The sequence below is a fragment of the Chiloscyllium plagiosum genome, unplaced genomic scaffold (assembly GCF_037043375.1).
Source record: "Chiloscyllium plagiosum isolate Xiang-an unplaced genomic scaffold, Cpla_swu_hap1 HiC_scaffold_43, whole genome shotgun sequence".
NCBI lineage: Eukaryota > Metazoa > Chordata > Chondrichthyes > Orectolobiformes > Hemiscylliidae > Chiloscyllium > Chiloscyllium plagiosum.
The window spans coordinates 23640969-23659904 of NW_028270181.1; the positions used below are offsets into that span (position 1 = coordinate 23640969).

At 42.7% G+C, this 18936-nt stretch overlaps 1 protein-coding gene across 1 annotated transcript in view; it reads left to right on the forward strand.

Annotated features, from left to right (window-relative positions):
• Positions 1–18936, forward strand: part of LOC122541793 (annexin A4-like) — a 50338-nt gene that overhangs the window by 21760 nt on the left and 9642 nt on the right. Inside the window, exons 7-9 of the mRNA XM_043678776.2 lie at positions 2829–2885; positions 10618–10711; positions 16312–16407. Of these exons, the coding sequence (XP_043534711.2) occupies positions 2829–2885; positions 10618–10711; positions 16312–16407 (247 nt within the window). The remainder of the gene's footprint in view (positions 1–2828; positions 2886–10617; positions 10712–16311; positions 16408–18936) is intronic.

The following is an 18936-nucleotide window of genomic DNA, read 5'->3' on the forward strand; positions in this document are numbered from 1 at the left end:
GTCTGCACTTGCTCTCTGAATGAACATTACAGTTCAGTGTGATTTCCCCTGGCTTTTCCCCAAGACCCTGAATATTGCATGCCTCAGTTGAACCACACTTCCAGGCAACATGTTCCAGACCTTAACTACTCATTGTGTGTAAGAGCTGTCTTCTCGCATTCACATTTGCTTCTTTTGCAAATGATCTTCTATCTGTGCCCCCTCATTGTTAATCCTTTCATGAATTTTATTATATTGGTTATAATTTGAGACCTCATTATATCTAAAGGTAAACTGGTATCTCTGGCTTTCAGCAAAGTACCATAATTTGAGAAATTATTTCATAATGATAAAAAAAATGAAGATTGCGTTCCTTCTCATAACCATCTAATGTAATACCAGGGTCTGGAGCCTAGGTGGTCCTTGGTTGTGGTTATGTTCACTGACAAATCAGGACAATAGCAAGGTTCTGTTTTTGACTTGAGGAAGAAATCAGAGCTGAAAATGTGTTGCTAGAAAAGCGCAGCTGGTCAGGCAGCATCCAAGGAACAGGAGAATCGACATTTCGGGCATAAGCCCTTCTTCAGGACACATTTTCAGCTCTGATCTCCAGCATCTGCAGCCCTCACTTTCTCCTTGAGGAAGAAATCAGACATGTAAAGATAATAAAAAGAAAGAATAACTAAAGTGAGTATGGAACCCTTGGAGAATTGATAATGGTGAATAGAGAAATAATGTTAAACTAATATTTCATTGCTATTCACAGTGGAGGACACTATAAACATCCCAAAATTACCAGATAAGCAAGGTGCTAATGGGAGGACAGATCTTGTAACAGTTTCTATCATGAGGGTCAAAGTATTTGACAAATTAACAAGACTGAAGAGAGACAAATTGCCAAAATGTGATGGCCTGCACCAAAGAGTTAGAGATAATGGAGGCATTAGTTGGAATATTGCAGAACTCACTGAATTCTGTGTAGTTCCAATGGATTGGAAAGTTGCTAATATGTTAGCCCTGTTCAACAAGGAAGAGAGACAGAAAGCGATAGACTGGAGGCCAATTAGCCTAACGTCTGTCATTGGGAAAATGCTAGTATTCATTATTACAGAAGAAGTCGCAGGACATTTAGAAAGGCTTAACCCAGCAAACCGTGTCAACATGGCTTGGTGAAAGGGAAATCGTGTTTGACTAATTTGTTGGATTTCTTTGATTATATAACAACTAGAGTTGATAATGGGGAAACCAGTAGATGTATTTGGATTTCCAGGCCTTCTGTAAGGTGCCATATAGAATGTAGGAGGTCATGGTATTGGGTATGATGTATTAGCATGTACTGTGGATTGGTTAATACACAGAAGACATAATTGGGATTAATAAGTCTTGGTTGTAGGTTTGCTCGCTGAGCTGGAAGGTTCGTTTTCAGATGTTTCGTCACCATACTAGGTAACATCATCAGTGAGGAGAAAGTGAGGTCTGCAGATGCTGGAGATCAAAGTTGAAACTTTATTGCTGGAACAGCACAGCAGGTCAGGCAGCATCCAGGGAACAGGAGATTCGACGTTTCGGGCACAGGCCCTTCTTCATTCCTGAAGAAGGGCCTGTGCCCGAAACGTCGAATCTCCTGTTCCCTGGATGCTGCCTGACCTGCTGTGCTGTTCCAGCAATAAAGTTTCAACATCAGTGAACCTCCCATAAGTCTTTCTCAGGCTGAAAAGAGCAATTTAAGGCTCAGTCCTAAGGCCTCAGTTATTTACTGACGATATGAATGACTTGTGTAGGGAAGCAGAGTGTAACGTATCAAATTTACTACCAATACAAAAATAGGTGAAAGGGCATGTTGTGAAGAGGAATGTTCAAATGGATATAGAGAAGTTGAGTGAATGGGCAAAAACTCAGTGGATGGAGTTTAATGTGAGAGGTTATGCATTTTGAAGAAACAAAAGTCAGACGATTATTTAAATGGAGATAGAGATTCCAAAAAAAGTGTAGCACAGAGAACTCTAACAAACTTAATATGCAGGTGCAGCATGGGCGGTAGATGGGATTTTGGCTTCTTATTGCTGGGGGAGTAGAGTAACTGTATTGAGAGTTGATGAGGCTGGAGTTGTGTATAATTTTGATGTTTGTATTTGAGTAAAGATATACTGGCATTGGAGGCAGTTCAAAAGAGATTCACTAGACTGATTCATGGGATGGTTGACTTACCAAGAACTGCTCAACAGATTGGACATTTATTTGTTAGAGATTTGAAGAATGAGGGGTGATCTTATTGAAACATACAAGATTCTGGGGATGGGTGGGAGGATCTTCTTAGGAAAGATGTTCCCACTAATGAGGGAATTTCAAACTAGTGGACTTAGTTACAGAATAAGGAATATGCACTTAAAATTGAAATGCAAAGGAATTTCTTCTCCTCATGGGTGTGAATATCTGGAATTCTCTTACCCAGAGAGCTGTAGAAGCTAGATCACTGGAAATAGTTAAATGAGGTTGTTAGATATTCGATATATCAAAGAGTTGAGGTTTGTCAGGACTTGAAGTGAAAGAGGAGATGAGAAAGGGGCAGATAAGCCATAATCTTGTTGAAGGATGGAGCAGATTTGCTTGGAAGGGTTGGAATTGGGGGGGGGGGGAGCGCGGTGGTTGATCCAATTTCTTATGTTCTTATATGATAAGGGACAAACATGCAAAGAAGAAAACATGTGATTCTTTTTTTAAAAATCTAGAGCCACAACAGTTTAATAACTGTACTTTAACCATCCGTACAATCTGTAAGATTCTTGTACAATTGCTGTCATTTTAATGCAGTAATTTTACACTCAAAACATTTGTGTTTTCCTTGTCAGGGTAAGCGTGATGAAAGTTGCCATGTGGATGAAGATCTTGCAAATCAAGATGCTAAAGTAAGCTGTCTTTTATATTGCCATGGAAACAAACTCTTTGGTTCAATTTTCTGCACCAACCAGCATCCCAATCTGACCTTGTCCCATTTGCCAGCATTTGGCCCATATCCCACTAAACCCTTCCTATTCACGTACTACTCTAGATGCCTTTTAAATGTTGTAATTGTACCAGCCTCCACCACTTCTGACAGCTCATTCCAGACATGCACTACATGCTGTGTGACAAAGTTACCCCTCCGGTCCCATTTAAATCTTTCCCCTTTAGACATTTTAAATCTATGCCCTTTAGTTTTGAACTCTCCTACCTCAGGAACAAGACCTTGTCTATTTACCCTATCCATGCCTCTCATGATTTTATAAACCTCTACAAGGTTACCCTTCACTCTGTGTTCCAGGCGAAAACAGGCCCAGCTGATTCAGCCTCTCCCTATAGCTCAAACCCTCCAATCCCAGCAACATCCTTGTAAATTTTTTCTGCACCCTGTCAAGTTTCAGAACATCTTCCCTACAGCAGGGTGACTGCAATATGATGTTCATTGGGATTTTAGTCTTCTAGTGCAAAAAGGGTCAATCTTATTCATGGCAGTTCTGGTCTCAGCTTGCAAAACATGTACAGGCCAGAAGGAAATTCCAAACTTCTGTTGGTATGCGATCGAGTCCATTGTTTTGCAATTAGTGTTCCTATTCTGAATGTTGAAATATTGGGAGAGTCCTTTATTCAAAGATTTATCTCCAGATTAAAGATCTCAGAACTTGCATGATATCCAAGTCAAATGGTGAATTAATACGCAAGACGCTGAGATTTCCTTTGAAAGTAGGTTTATTTCCAGAATGCAGGCTTAAGCATCTGTCTTCTAACTATAAGCCACCCGTATCTCAACAGTCCCTTTTAAATCACAAACAAAAACAGAAATTGTTGAGAAACCTAGCAGGGCTGGCAGCATCTGTGAAGATAAGGCAGAGTCAACGTTTTGAATCCAGTTACCCTTCTTCAGTCTTTTGCAAAACCAATTACTGAATTATCCTGAAGAGTTAGCTGTGAAGAGGCACTGTACCAAAATTCATACCTTCAAAGACAAATTCCAAAATTAAATTTTCATTCCTGGGGCTGATGATGCATTGTAGCCCTTGCGCTGCCAGTCGGTTGTGGAAGGCCTTGAGTGTGTCAGTGGACATTGTTTCCTCTCACTGGATACCTGGGCACACTTCCCTGTTTTAATTGTACCCAAGACAATCAATACCCAATACTTTACTGTTAGCTTTAACTATATGTCACATTGCAGTATATGCTAAAAACATTCTTAAAAGAATCTTCTATCATGGTGTTAAATCACAACAAAGACATTACTTGTGATTTGCTTTCAGTGTGCTTTAGGAAGGATATTATTGAATTGGGGAGGCTGCAGAAAAGAATTACAAGTATGTTACCAGGAGCAGAAGGTTTGCATTATTGGGATAGGCTGGGACATCTTTCACTCGAGAGTAGTAGATTGAAGGGTGACCTTATAGAGGTTTATAAAATCATGAGGGGTTTAGATAAGCTGAATAGCAAAGATCTATTCCCTAGGATAGGGAAGTTCAAAACTAGAAGACATATTTTTAAGTTGAGAGGAGAAAGATGTAAAAGGGACCTAACAGTGTGGATTTTTCACACACCTCATTTGTCGAAGGAAGTAATAGGTGCAGGTACAGTTACAATATTTAAAAGACATTTGGACAGGTACATGAATAGGAAAGATTTAGAGCGATCTGGGCCAAATGTGCACAAATTGAACTAGGTTAGTTTGGGAAACCTGGTTGGCATGAATGAGTTGGACCGAAGGGTCTGTTTCTGTGCTGTATGATGCTGTGATTCTATTTGATACCTAATCTACTTGGGTAACGTGAAGTGTTGAATGACAACCAGTTGTGTAATGTCTATGTCATCATAGTGATGGTGCAGGTCAAGGTCACGAAGCAGACCAAGAAAGTGTCAAAATTGTATATGGGTGTGAAAGGGTTAATCCTGACGAATGCCATAAGCACTGCCCCCACTATGACTGTATCATATGGACTTATGGATAGACCAGTTTAGGATCTCAAGGAGTGAGACTAACATTGGATCCTCCTCAAAGTCTCTGACATATCAATGTAATCTGTAAAAGTAAATTATATTCTTTTAACACGAGACATGGCTAGACCAGGAACTAATTGCCCTCTACCAAACAGGCCTTGTAGACCATAAGACATGGGAGCAAAATTAGGCAGCATTTCCCAGGACTTTGCCATTAGGTGTATAAGTCCTGCCCTGATTTCCCTTTCCAAAAAGCAGCGCCTCACATTTATCTAAATTAAGCTCCATCTGCCACCCCTCAGGCCATTGGCCCATCTGATCAAGATTCCATTGTACTCTGAGGAATCCTTTTTTGCTGTCCACTACATCTCCAATTTTGGTGTCATCTAAAAATTTACTAATTATACCTCCTATGTTCACATTCAAATCATTTATGTAAATGATGAAAAGCAGTGGACCCAACACCGATGCTTGTGGCACACCACTGGTCACAGGCGTCCAGTCTAAAAGGCAACCCTCCACCCACATTATATGCTTTTCCTTTTGCTTTGATGCTGTGTATGTCTTCCCTTGTCAACCATCGTTGCCTCATCCTCCCTTTAGTATATTTCTTCTTTGGGATGAATTTCTGCTGTGCCTCCCAATTATCCTCAGAAATTCCAGCCATTGCTGCTCCACCATCTTCCCTGCTAGGCTTCCGTTCCAATCTCCTCTGGCCAGCAACTCCTTCATGCCTTTGTAGTTCCCTTTACCCCAATTGTAACACTGTTATATTGGATTCCAGTTTCTTCCTACACTTAGAGAATAGTGACTGCAACATTCATCCTGGGTAGCAGATTATACATATACCAGCTGATATGCCTGAGAAAGACTTGCGAGAAAGGTTCTGAGGATGAAAGATTTCTGTGGAATTTGGACTGTTTACCTTGAAAGAGAAGCTTGTGAGGAGATTTCAAAATCATATAGGTCTGGACATATTAGAAAGGAAAACATGTTCCTATTGCTAAGATTGAGAACCAGAGGGCACAATATGAGATAATTGGCAAGAACAAGGAACAGTGACATGAAAACTTGCAGACATAGAGGTGTTAGGATCCGGAATGCACTGCCTGATTCTGTGGTGGGGGTAGAGTCAACTGAAGCTTTCCAAAGGGAATGAGATCATTATCTGTAAAAGGGAGAAGTTGCTCTTTTGGATGGTCAGCACCGACTAAATAGCTCCTCTGGGTGTTCATGGTTTTATGATACTAGGACAACAAAATTAACTCATCTGCTCTTTAAATAATACAATGGAATCTTGCATTAATCTGAAAGCCAAGTGGGTTTATGATGTTTTGGTGATAAGAGACCAGGCTCATGGAAGGGCTGGTCTGGGTGTTAAATATTTCTGGTTGTAAGGTTTTCAGACACAAGGACCATGGGCAATACATTTTGGTGTGGATATAAGTTTGCTCACTGAACTGGAAGGTGCGTTTTCAGACATTTCATCACCATGATAAGTAATATCATCATGCCTCTGGTGATGTTACCTAGTATGGTGGCAAAATATCAGAAAACTAACCTTCCAGCTCAGCGAGCAAACGTACATTCAGAAGCTCAACCTGAGCTGCAAATCTTCTCAAAACTTGCTAATGCATTTAGTCAGAAGCATTGCCGTACTGGAGAAAGAGAATATTTTAGGGTTCAGAGACAATTGGTCTGGCGAAAGATAAAGAATAAAATGGGTGTAATTATATTGCTTGGTGTAATCTATAGATCACCAAATAGTGGTAGGATGTGGAAGAACAAATCTGCAAATAAATTAGGGAGATGAGAATATCATCATTATAGTGGGGAATGTTAATTACCTGTATGGAGACTGAGAAAGTGGCAGTGTAACATGCAGCAAGGAACACGTGTTCCTGGATTATGTTCAAGAGCATTTCCAACAATGTTACATGTTGGGTACAACAGAAAAGGAGGCATTGCCAAACATTCTTCTTGGGAATGGGATCAAGTAGGTCAAGTGAGAGTGGGGTCTGTTTGAGGGACAGTGATCATTTTGTCATAAGGTTTTGGTTGACAGTGTGAAAAATTAAACAAGTCAATCTAGAGTAGGGAGAATCAACTAGTGGAGAGCTGACTTCAATGGGCAAGAATGGAAGTGGACCAGTTCAACTGGGGCAAACGTTTGTTCAGAAAATAATCATTGAACAATGGGCTACCTTCACAGAGGTAGTGGTTTGGGCACAGTCAAGGTACATTCTCTCTAAAGGGAAAGGTGATTTAAACCAATCCAGAGCTCCATGGATGACCAAAGGAAGCCGAGATTAAGAAGGAAAAAAAAAAGTGCTTATAGCAGGTGTCGGGTTAGCTCAGTTGGCTAGTTCATGATGCGGAGTGATGCCAACCACGTGCGCTCAATTTCTCACTGGCTGAGGTTACCATGGAGGTCCCACCTTCTCAACCTCTCCCCTTGCCTGATATGTGGTGACTCCCAATGGCTACCACTGATGAGAGAGCAGCCCTATCTCTTGGTGAGACAATGGTGACTTTACAGGTAATAAATACAATTAAGAACCAAGTTGAGTGTACTGGCTTGGCCTAAGGATTCAGATTGACAGTTAACTGTTCTCTCCTCGCCATTTTTAGCCCAACCAATTCACACTTTCTCCTCAATCTCTATAAAATGGTGTAAGATGAAAAACTTTAACTTCTAATCTCCTTTTTAGCAATTTTTAAATTCTGTACTAACCAGAGGTAAGAATTAGAAATAGTAAGTTGAAGAGATAGGTCAGGCTGGAACAGGACAGGGAGCAAGGAATGCCTGTTGGATTAAATTGCATTTATTTCAATGCAAGAGGGCTGACAGGTAAGTCTGAAGAACTCGAGTGTGGATAGGTACGTGGGACTAGGATATTATAGCCTTTAGAGAAACATGGCTAAGGGAGAGACAGGACTGGCAGCTTAATGTGCCAGAGTGCAGGTGTTTTAGACAGGTCAGAGGTGGTGGAAAGAGGAGAGGGGATGTTACATTTTTGATTAAGGCAAGTATCACATCAGTAATCAGAGATGAAATAACTGAAGGATCATCCAGTGGGGCTTTGTGGGTGGAGCTAAGACATAAGAAGGGATGGTAATATCATTGGGGTTGTGCTGTAGGCCCCCAAATAGTCAACTGAATTAGAGGAACAAATATGCAGGAAGACTGGGGAGACTTGCAGGAGCAACAGGGTTGTCATAGTAGGGGATTTGAATTTTCCTACCATAGACTGAGAGTGCCAAAGCATTAAGGGCTTGGATGGGGTTGAATTTGTTAAGTGCATTCAGGAAAATTTTGTCAAGTAGTATATAGAAACCCCTACTCATGAAGGGGCAAAACCCAACCTACTTTTGGGAAATAGGGCAGGACAGGTGACCTGAGATGACAGAGGAGGAGCATTTGGGGACCAGTGACCATAGTTCTGTTAATTTTTAAACAGTTATGGAGAGGGACAAAACTGGTCCATAGATTCATGCTCTAAATTGGGGCAAAGCGAATTTGGATGGAATTAGACAGGAGCTTGCAGGCAAAGGGACCTCATGCAAGTGGGAGATCTTTAAAAGTGAGATAGCTAGAATTCAGTGTCTATATGTTGCTGTGAGGGTGAAGGGCAAGGTTGGCAGGAATAGGGAACCATGGGTGGCAAGAAATATTGAGTCTTTGACCGAAAAAAAAGGAGGTATCGCTCAGTTTCAGGCATCTAGGATCAAGGGTATCCTTGAGGAATATGGGGGATTGAGGAGTTTACTAAAGAAGAAAATCAGGAAGGCAAAAAGGTGGCATGAGATAGCTTTGGCTAAGAAGATTCAGGTGAATCCAAAGAGGTTCTTTAAGTACATTAAAGGTAATAGATTAACTAGAGAGAGAACAGGACCCCTCAAGGACCAAAGTAGACATGTATATGTAGAACCGCAGGAGATGGGCGAGGTCCTTAATGATTATTTCTCCTCTGTGTTTACTGTGGAGACTTGGGAACTTGGGGAAGTAAGTGGTGATATCTTGGGGACAGTCCACATCATAGTAGAGGAGGTGTTGGATGTGTTAGAACAGCGCAGGAGGCTAGAGAAGAAATTGTGGGGGCCCTGACTGATATTTTTGCATCATCATTAGCCATGAGTGAGGTCTTGGAAGATTGGAGAGTAGCGAGTGTTGTGCCCTTATTCAGAAAGGGCTGTAAAGCAAAACCTGGGAACTATAGAGCAGTAAGCCTCCCATCTGTAGCGGGTAAGTTACTTGAGAAGATTCTGAGAGATAAGATATATATTCACTTGAAAAGACAGGGTTTGAAGGTTGACAAGGGCAGGGCTGTAGATGTAGTCTATATGGATTTCAGTAAGGCCTTTGATAAGGTGCGACATGTTAGGCTGTTCTGGAAGGTTAGATCGCATGGAATCCAGAGCAAGCTGGACAATTGATACACAATTGGCTTGGTGTTAGGAAGGAGAGGGTGTGGAAGGATGCTTGTCAGACTGGAGGCCTGTGACTAGTGGAGTGCCTCAAGGGTCAGTGCTGGGCACATTACTGTCTGTCATCTACATCAATGATTTGGATGAGAATGTACAAGACATGATTAGTAAGTTTGATGATAACACTAAAATAGGCAGTATCATGGACAGTGAAGAAGGTTGTCAGAAATTTCAGCAGGACCTTGATCAGCTAGGGAAGTGGACTGAGAAATGGCAAATGGAGTTTAATATAGATAAGTGTGAAATCTTGCGTTTTGGTAAGTCAAGTCAAGGGAGGAGTTTTATCATGAATGGTAGGGCCTTGAATGTGTTGGAACAGAGGAATCTTCGAGTTCAAGTTCACAGTTCTCTGAAAGTGGAGTCACAGGTAGACAGGGCAGTGAAGAAGGCTTTTGGCACACTGGCCTTCATCAGGCAGGGCACTGAATAAAGAAGTTGGGAAGTTATGTTGCAGTTATACAAGATGTTGGTGAGGCCGCAGTTGGACTATTGTGTTCAGTTTTGGTCAAATTGCAGTAAGAAGGATGTTATTAAACTGGAAAAGAGTGCAGAAGAAATTTACAAGGATATTGCCAGGACTCAATGGTCTAAGTTATAGGGAGAGGTTGGACAAGCTGGGACTCTTTTCTTATAGTGTAGAAGACTGAGAGGGGGCCTTATTGAGGTGCATAAGATCACGAGAGGCATGGATAGGGTGAATGCACTCAATCTTTTTACCAAGGTTGGGAAATTGAGGACTAGAGGGCATCAGTTTCAGGTTAGAGGGGCAAAGAATAAAAAGGAACCTGAGAGGCAACTTTTTTAGACAGATGGTTGTACGCATATGGAATGAACTGCCAACGTGAGGTGAGCACATTAACAACATTTTAAAAGGCATTAGGATAGTAAAGGATGAGAAGGATATAGGTCAAGTGCAGGGAATTGGGGTTAGTGTGGATGGACATTTTGCTTGGCAGGGACCAGTTTGGGCCAAATGGCCTATCTCCGTGCTGTAGGACTCTATGACTCTATGATTCTATGACTCTATAAGAGTCATATAACTGACTAAGCCATGCTGATAGGTCAGGACTTCAACTGAAACCTCAAACCTTGGAAAAACAATTTATCTGCGAAGAGTTTATGGTGACGAGATTTAACCACTGACACTTCTTGCATTTCTAATATCCCCTCAATCTTTGTATTTTGTTACAGGGATTGTTTGCCGCAGGAGAAGATAAGTGGGGAACTGATGAGACCACATTTATTAAAGTATTTTGCAGGAGGAACTTCGCTCATTTGCGAAAAGGTAGAGTGAAAATATCCAGCTTTCTTGAATGTTCTCCATATGCTCCACTGCTATAATGATGTTTCTCAATTAAAGTAGCTTCCTTCACTGGCTATTGATGCCTGACAAACAGGCCCTTCACTCATCCCCATGATTCATGAGTCATGTTCCCAGAGAAGCAGAGAAGTATTGCAGCAAGCTGAGGGTCAGCATAGTTTATGTGCAGACTGGGAAATGTTGGTGATTCATTTTATCTACCTCATAACGAAGGGCTAGTTGGCTCAGTGGTTGGAATTGGCTCAGAATAACAGCAATGGTGATAGCTTCAGTTCCTGCTCTGACTGAGGTACAGTTAGGATTTGCCTCTGAAAAATGATGAATGATTTATTTATGGTCAACATACATTGAAGATACAGTGAAAAGTGTTTCCTTGCCACAGTCTACCACCATTTTGAGGTACAACAGGATAAAATGAATTTGCTTAAAGTTCATCTGCTGCTGAAATTGGGGTCTCAGGCACAGCTTCAGGGCTTCTGCAAGGTGTTCCTCAAGGAGTCCTGCGGCAGGAACAACAGTGATTATGCCGATGCCACAGTGACCCTGGCTCTGCTGTTGCCACCACCTCACCAACACCACCAGGTGTCTGGGCTCTAGGCCTACCACCACCAGACATCCGGGCTCCAGGCCTACTCCTGCCAAGAGTCCGGGCTCTGGGCCTACTGCCACCAGGCACCCGAGCTCCAGGCCTAACGCCACTAGGCATTCGAGCTCTGGGCCTACCGCCTCCAGGCGTTGGGCTCTGGGACTACTGCTGCCAGGCGTCTGGGCTCCGGGCCTACGGCCACCAGGAGTCCAGGCTCCGGGCTTACCGCCTCCAGGCATTGGGCTCTGGGCCTACCACTGCCAGGCGTTTAGACTCTGGGCCTGCATCCACCAAGAGTCCGGGCTCCGGGCCTACTGCTGCCAGGTGTCCAGGCTCTGGGCCTACCATTGCCAGGTATCTGGGCTCTAGGTCTATGGCTGCCAGGAGTCCTGGCTCTGGGCCTACAGCTGCCAGGCATCCGGGCTCTGGGCCTACTGCCGCCAGGCATCTGGGGTTCAGGCCTACAGCCGCTAGGAGTCCAGGCTCCGGGCCTATTGCCGCCAGGCATCTGGGCTCCGGGCCTATTGCCGTCAAGAGTCTTGGCTCCGGGTCCCGTCACTGAGCGAGGAAGACCAGGACAAGCAGCCGCGGTTAGAAATTGTCAAGAGAAACAATTTGGAGTGAAGCCTCACCACACAGACAGGGAACCAAGGACCTACTTTTGGGAGGAGCACAGTTTGAGTGGAGTGAAATGAATGGTTAAGGAAAAGAATATTGTTAGAATTACCTGGTTCTCTAAGTTGCAATTTTTCCAGGGTACTTTCTTCTGGAGATGGAATGGGTCAAAATCAGAAATCACATGACACCAGGTCATATTCCAACAGGTTTATTTGAAATCACAAGCTTTCGGAGCACTGTTCCTTTGTCAGGTGAAGCAGCATTCCAAAAGCTTGTGATTTAAAATATACCTGTTGGATCATCATCTGGTGTTGTGTGACTTCTGACTTTGCCCACTTCAGTCCAGCATCGGCACCTCCATATCATGGAGATGGAATGGGTTAGCTTTAGTTCACAATCCTGTATGTGAATTACATGTGACCTTCTGTGTCGAAGGACCAAGTTTGGTGGGGCTTACTTTTACTTTTTCATTTTTGACCCATTCTTCATGAGGTCATGCTATTTTACCAATTCAGAATGAGTCCTGCAACATGCTTTAGGGTGAGCAGATACCATTGACTGCATTTCCTGCAGCAGCCATGGTCTCACTGTGGTGCTGTTAAGCATGAGCTGCCAGTCTCTAATTGGCTACAGCTCTCAGAATGCAAGACTTCTGCTCCGAGGGTCTTGATTCCAGGGCAAGGATCCTGGGTGGCCTCGCCTCTCTCTGTGGATCTGTGCCCAAACTTTGGGTGGAAAAATAGATTTTTCTGGGTCAAGAATCTAATTTTCTTCCAATCTCTCCATAGTTTTCCAACTGTTTTATCATTGCCCATGTCATTCAGGGGCTGGGAAGGTTCAACTCACTATTTCCCCACTGCACATTTTCTTTCACACAATCATAAATTCAACTGTACCTATTCCGCAAACTTCCCAAAGTGCAATAGCGACATCATGCATAAACCTGTTTGAAAATGTGCTTCACTGTCTCCACGCGGACTAATGTTGTTCAAAAACCGAGTTTTCTGATGCTTCTTATTGCAAATTTATACATAATCATCATTGGTCCCTCACAAACAAAGATAGCTCTCTTCCACTCTCAGGGTGAGTCTGTAGGTTGCTGTACTGATCAATGCAGCTACCACAGGCACTGGTATGCTTGGGGCAGAAGATGGTTGTAGGAAGGGGTTGGGTGAGGTGTTGGTGTGGTAACACACTCCTTACACTGTTTTAGTCTGGCTTCCACTTTTTCCCAATGGCAAGTCTCGAGGTACTCAACATCTTCCCAGACGCTCCTCCTCCACCTTGGCCAGTGATTCGCAGGTGTCTGTGGGAATGCTGCAGTTCCCCAGTGAGGCCTTGAGCATATCCCTGAAGCGCTTCCTCTGTCCACCTGGGGCTCACCTGCCATTTCAGAGCTGGGTGTACAGCACCTGCTCGGGGAGTCTCGTGTCAGTCATGCCCAGCCCATCGCAGCCGCTCGAGGGGTTCAGTGCTTCGATGCTGAGGATGTGGGCCTGGGTGAAGAAGCTGGTGTTGGTGCATCTGTCTTCCCAGTGAATGCATAGGATCTTGCATTTAAACATTCTCATTCACCAGGGCAAGTCCTGATATGCAGGGCATGTAATAAATAATGCAATAATGGAAGTATTGTAAAAAACGTTGTCTGACTAATTTGTCTGACTGGCTACTGGACTAATTATTAATTTCTTCTTGTTTTCCTGTGCTTTCTTCAACATAGGTTGATCAAGTCCCAAAAGTATGTTTGTCATTGACAGTCCAGCAGTTGATAAAACTTGTCAGAGAATAGAAGTTCTATGAAGTTAAAAATCACCCAACACCAGGTTATAGTCCAACAGGTTTATTTGGAAGCACTAGCTTTCGGAGCGCTGCTCCTTCATCAGGTGGTTGTGGAGAATAAGATTGTAAGATACAGAATTTATAACAAGTTTCTATGGAACACTATCATTTTAGATCCATTAAAATTACTTCAGACATATAATGCAGCCAAATTAAGCACAGTTACTAAACATGACGTGGCAGCTAACCAGAGTGTAGTAATTTGAGAGTACAGCCCTCTTATTTGGTAACCAGACACTCCCTGTAGAGTGTCACTTAAGTGAGTAAATATAATTATGTTTACTCATCCTGCTGACACAACCTGGGGCCTGTACCGTCCTGCTATTGTGCTATATCACAGTTTTTTCCCCAAGTTCAATGGATACAAAGGGGACTATTGAAAATCAACATCAACTAATGATTCTGAATCAAAAAAAGATTCAAAATATATTATCTTTTATGTCATAGAATCATAGAGCTGGACAGAATGGAAACCGACCCTGTGGTCCAGCTCTTCCATTCTGGCCAGGTATCTTAAATTAATCTAGTCCTATTTGCCAGCATTTGGCCCATTACCGACTAACCCCTTCCTACTCATGTACCCACCGGCATGTCAAAGCAGATAACAATAAATGTGTTCGACTCTGATATTGCATTCCTCCCATATTCCAAAGGTATGCAAGTTTAGGTAGATTGGGCATGGTCAAAATGATTGTTCCAGAGTGTCCAGGGATGTGTAGTTTAGCCATGATAAAAAAATTCCTTGTGGGGATGGGGCAGAGGGGTGGGTCTGGGTAGGATGCTCTTTCGAGGATCAGTACAGGCTCGGTGAGCTGAGTAGCCTCTCTCTGCACTGTTGGCATTTTGTGGTTCAAGGTCAAACAGTCCAGCGTTGCAATTTTAGCTTCCAGAAAGTTTGTGCACTTGCAGAGGAGATTAGTTTGAATGCTGACAAAATCTATTGAAGATTGACTTTTCCTCTTCCTAAAAAATGCACATTCGAAAACTGCACCACTTTTTGGTTGTGTTGTCTCTGCCCTGATTGTAATTTTCTGGCAATCAACAGAAATCAATAGTGTTTTTAATATCCTGAAGATAAGTTGCTGTTCTCTGAAATAACTATGACAGGAGCCCAAGCGTTCCAATAGTCAAATAGTCTGCCCTGGAAATAATAATGTGGTTGGCTCTACAGAATTTGCCTCAAAAGTCAAAGCTTCCAATGACCAGTTCCCCTGCCCTGGAACCTTTCGAGAAATGCCATTAGAGTTGGAGATTCTAGGTTTTGACTTTCACCTAAGCTTTATATCACTCAGGAGAGATTTTAGAGGATTTGAAAACAAACTCAAGCTACCAACTATTGGACTGAAATGTGACACTCCCTGCATGCCCAGACACCACTACCCCATCCCTAAACTGATTCCACCATGATCGGCATTCTAACAGCCCCACAATCTGCTCCTTCTCTTACCAAAACCCCTCTGCCCTGGGTCCTGAGCTGACACCAATGCCCCTCATTCCATCCTGGACCTGCCATCTTCCCCAGACCTGAACTCCAAAACTACCCTCGTCCATCTACTGGTCACCACCTGCCCCCAACCACATAGCCATCCAATTCCCTCCTCCTACCCTGCCTCCTCATTTGTGTTCTGTACTTACCTTTTCACAATGTTTACGGAGAATACTGCACTCAGTGCTGTAAAATGTGGAATGCTTTCAATGAATTGAGGTGGCTGGACAAGTTAATGACAGGAGGTTCCTCTCCAGGAATCGGCAATTCGTGAGTCAGCTAAAGTTAAAACACTTTTAATTTAACATGATCAGGGATTCTGACCTTGATCAGAAGTTTTAGGTATTTATTTTTCATTGTAAAACTTTAGTATTATTTGATTTTAGATATTTGAAAGATGGAATGATCACTGTTTCATTTGCTGTTGTCAAGAGAGACAATGCAAATTAGTGAGAGTTACCATCTAGAGTAGAGAATCCAATATGCTTTTCCAGGACCGTATATTGACCCTGCTGACTGGCAAAGTGGCTGGAAACTTCAGCTGATTCACATTTTACTTGCTGTATCCTCATTTGCTGCATAACTTCATTTGTCATTCCTTTTTCAACTAACCGTCCTTTACTGGAAGTGTAGAATTGTAAAATTTGCCTTCATTAACTTCCTATATCAGTAGCTCAGTTGGCTGGACAGCTGGTCTGCGATGCAGAGTGATACCACCAGCACAGGTTCGGTTCCCGCACCAGCTGAGGATACCATGAACATCCCACCTTTTCAACTTTCCCCTTAACTGAGGTGTGGTGACCCTTGTGTCTTATTTCTCTAATGAGAGAGCAGCCCTATGGTGCTCTAGGACTGTGGTGACTTTCCCTACGTCAGTGGGAACTTCAATATTATGAAATATGAAAACTTTTCATTTAATCAATGATTAATTAAAATCATTTCTTTGGGACTGTTTAAAATTGTTTGATAATATGAAATGACTGCTGATATTATTTTCAAAAGTCTAAATATCGACTCATATATCTCTTCTTGTAGTGTTTGATGAATACTATCAACTAACTAACAAAGATATTGAAGACACCATCAAAGATGAAATGTCTGGCACATTTCAAATGGGAATGCTAGCTTTGGGTAAGGATTATTTTATCTCCAGGCTGAGTCTATAACTGTAGAATGTGCAACGTCCCAAGAAAATTGTGGATTATAAACCTTTGCCTTTTGAAAGAAGGTAAATGTGTGACACCCCAGTGAAGAGCTAGGTAAGAGGTAACTGGTTACATCGCGTCCTTCTCAGAGAGCGGATTCAGTCATAGAGTCATATAGATGCACAGTACAGAAACAGGCCTTTGGGTCCACCTCACCCATGCTAGCCAGATATCTTAAATTAATCTAGTCCCATTTACCAACATTTGGCCCATATCCCTCTAAACCTTTCCTATTCATACACAATCTGGATTCCTTTTAAATGTTGTAATTGTAGCAGCATTTACCACTTCCTCTGGCAGCTCATTCCATATGCGAACCATCCACTGTGTGAGAAAGTGTAGAATTGTAAAATTTGCCTTCATTAACTTCCTATATCAGTAGCTCGGTTGGCTGGACAGCTGGTCTGCGATGCAGAGTGATACCACCAGCACAGGTTCGGTTCCTTAGGTCCCTTTTTAAATCTTGCTCCTCTCACCTTAAATCTATGCCCTTTGGTTTTGGACTTCCCTACCCCAGGGTAAAGGCTTACGCTATTTACCCTGTCCATTCCCCTCATGATTTATAAGTCTCTTTAAAGTCATCCCTTAGCCTCCAACACTCCAGAGAAAATAAACGCAGGCTATTCAGTCTCTCCTCATAGCTCAAGCCCTCCAACCCCAGGAACCTCCTTGTAAATGTTTTCTGAACCCTTTCAAGTTTCTCAACATTTTTCCTATACCAAGGAGACTAGAATTGAATGCTGGAGATCAGACTCGAAGAGTGTGGTGATGGAAAAGCACAGTCAGTCAGGCAGCATCCAAGGAGCAGGAGAATCGATGTTTCAGGCATAAGCCCTTCATCAGGAACCTGATGAAAGGCTTATGCCTGAAACGTCAATTCTTCTGCTCCTCGGATGCTGCCTGACCAGCTGTGCTTTTCCAGCACCACACTCTTTGACAATAGCATGAGAAGCAGCTTTTACAGCTCTACCTTACACCCCCTAAACTCTGGAATTCACTCTTCTTCATCCACCTCTTTAAAATCTGCCCCTTAGTCACTTGCTCCAAGATCTCCTTCTGATGGTTGGTGTCAAATTCAGTTTAATGGTTATGTGACGCACCTTGGGACATCTTACAATTTTAAATAAATGGCCTAAATATGGTGTCAGCGGTGGGACATCAATGAGGACCAATTAGCCTTCCAGAAATCACCTTCAAATGTGAACATACAAATTCAGAGCAGGATTAGGGCATCCTCTGACTTGTTCCACCATTCACTAAAAACATGGTGGATAAGCCTGTGCCCTCAACTCCACATTCCTGTGAACCCCAAATAACCTTTACATGCCATATTCGTCAAGAATGCATCCATCTTAAAAATATTTCACAATCCGACCGTCACTGCAGTTCAGATAATTGAGTCCCAAAGACTTCCAACTGTCTGAGAGGAGATAAAAATACATTTCCCTTCACCTTAAATAGGGGACCCTTTATTTTTAAATTGCGTCCTTATGGCTCTTTTACAAAGGGAATCAGCCTTTTCACATCCACTGTGCCGATTTATGTGTTTCAATAACATCAGCCAAAAGATTAGATTAGATAGATTAATTACAGTGTGGAAACAGGCCCTTTGGCCCAACAAGTCCACACCGACCCTCCAAAGAGCAACCCGCCCAGACCCATTCCCCTACATTTACCCCTTCACCTAACACTACTGGCAACTTAGCATGGCCAATTCACCTAACCTGCACATTTTTGGACTGTGGGAGGAAACCGGAGCACCCGGAGGAAACCCATGCAGAGATGGGGAGAATGTGCAACACAGACAGTTGCCTAAGGTGGGAATTGAACCTGGTTCTCTGGCGCTGTGAGGCAGCAGTACGAACCACTGTGCCACCTTGCCACCCATAATAGTTTTGTGATAATCATTGATGAGACTTCTTCAAGTCCCCAAATTTATTATTTGAACTGAAATTTCTCAGATGCCAGCGACAGTCTCGGGATTAGCGATGTAGGCCTATGGATCATTAGTCCAGTGCCATTACCTATTATGCTACCAAAAGCGTCTGTAATTCAAGAGAGGTGATAATCACAGTCACATAAGTAATTGGGTACTCCAGTCCAAACTATAACTTTCTGCTCATATTGAAGTTGCAGGCAAGATGAGTGAACCTAAACATAGACTCATAAAGATGTACAGCATGGAAACAGACTCTTCAGTCCAACTTGTCCATGCCAACCAGATAACCTAAATTAATCTTATCCCATTTTTCAGCATTTGGACCGTATCTCTCTAAATTCTTCCTATTCAGATACCCATCCAGATGCCTTTTAAATGTTGTAATTGTACCAGTCTCCACCAAGTCCTCTGGCAGCTCATTTCAAACATGCACCACTGCTCTGTGAAAAAGAGGTCCCTTTTAAATCTTTCCCCTCTCATCTAAAACCTCTGTCCTCTAGTTTTGAACTGTTCCAC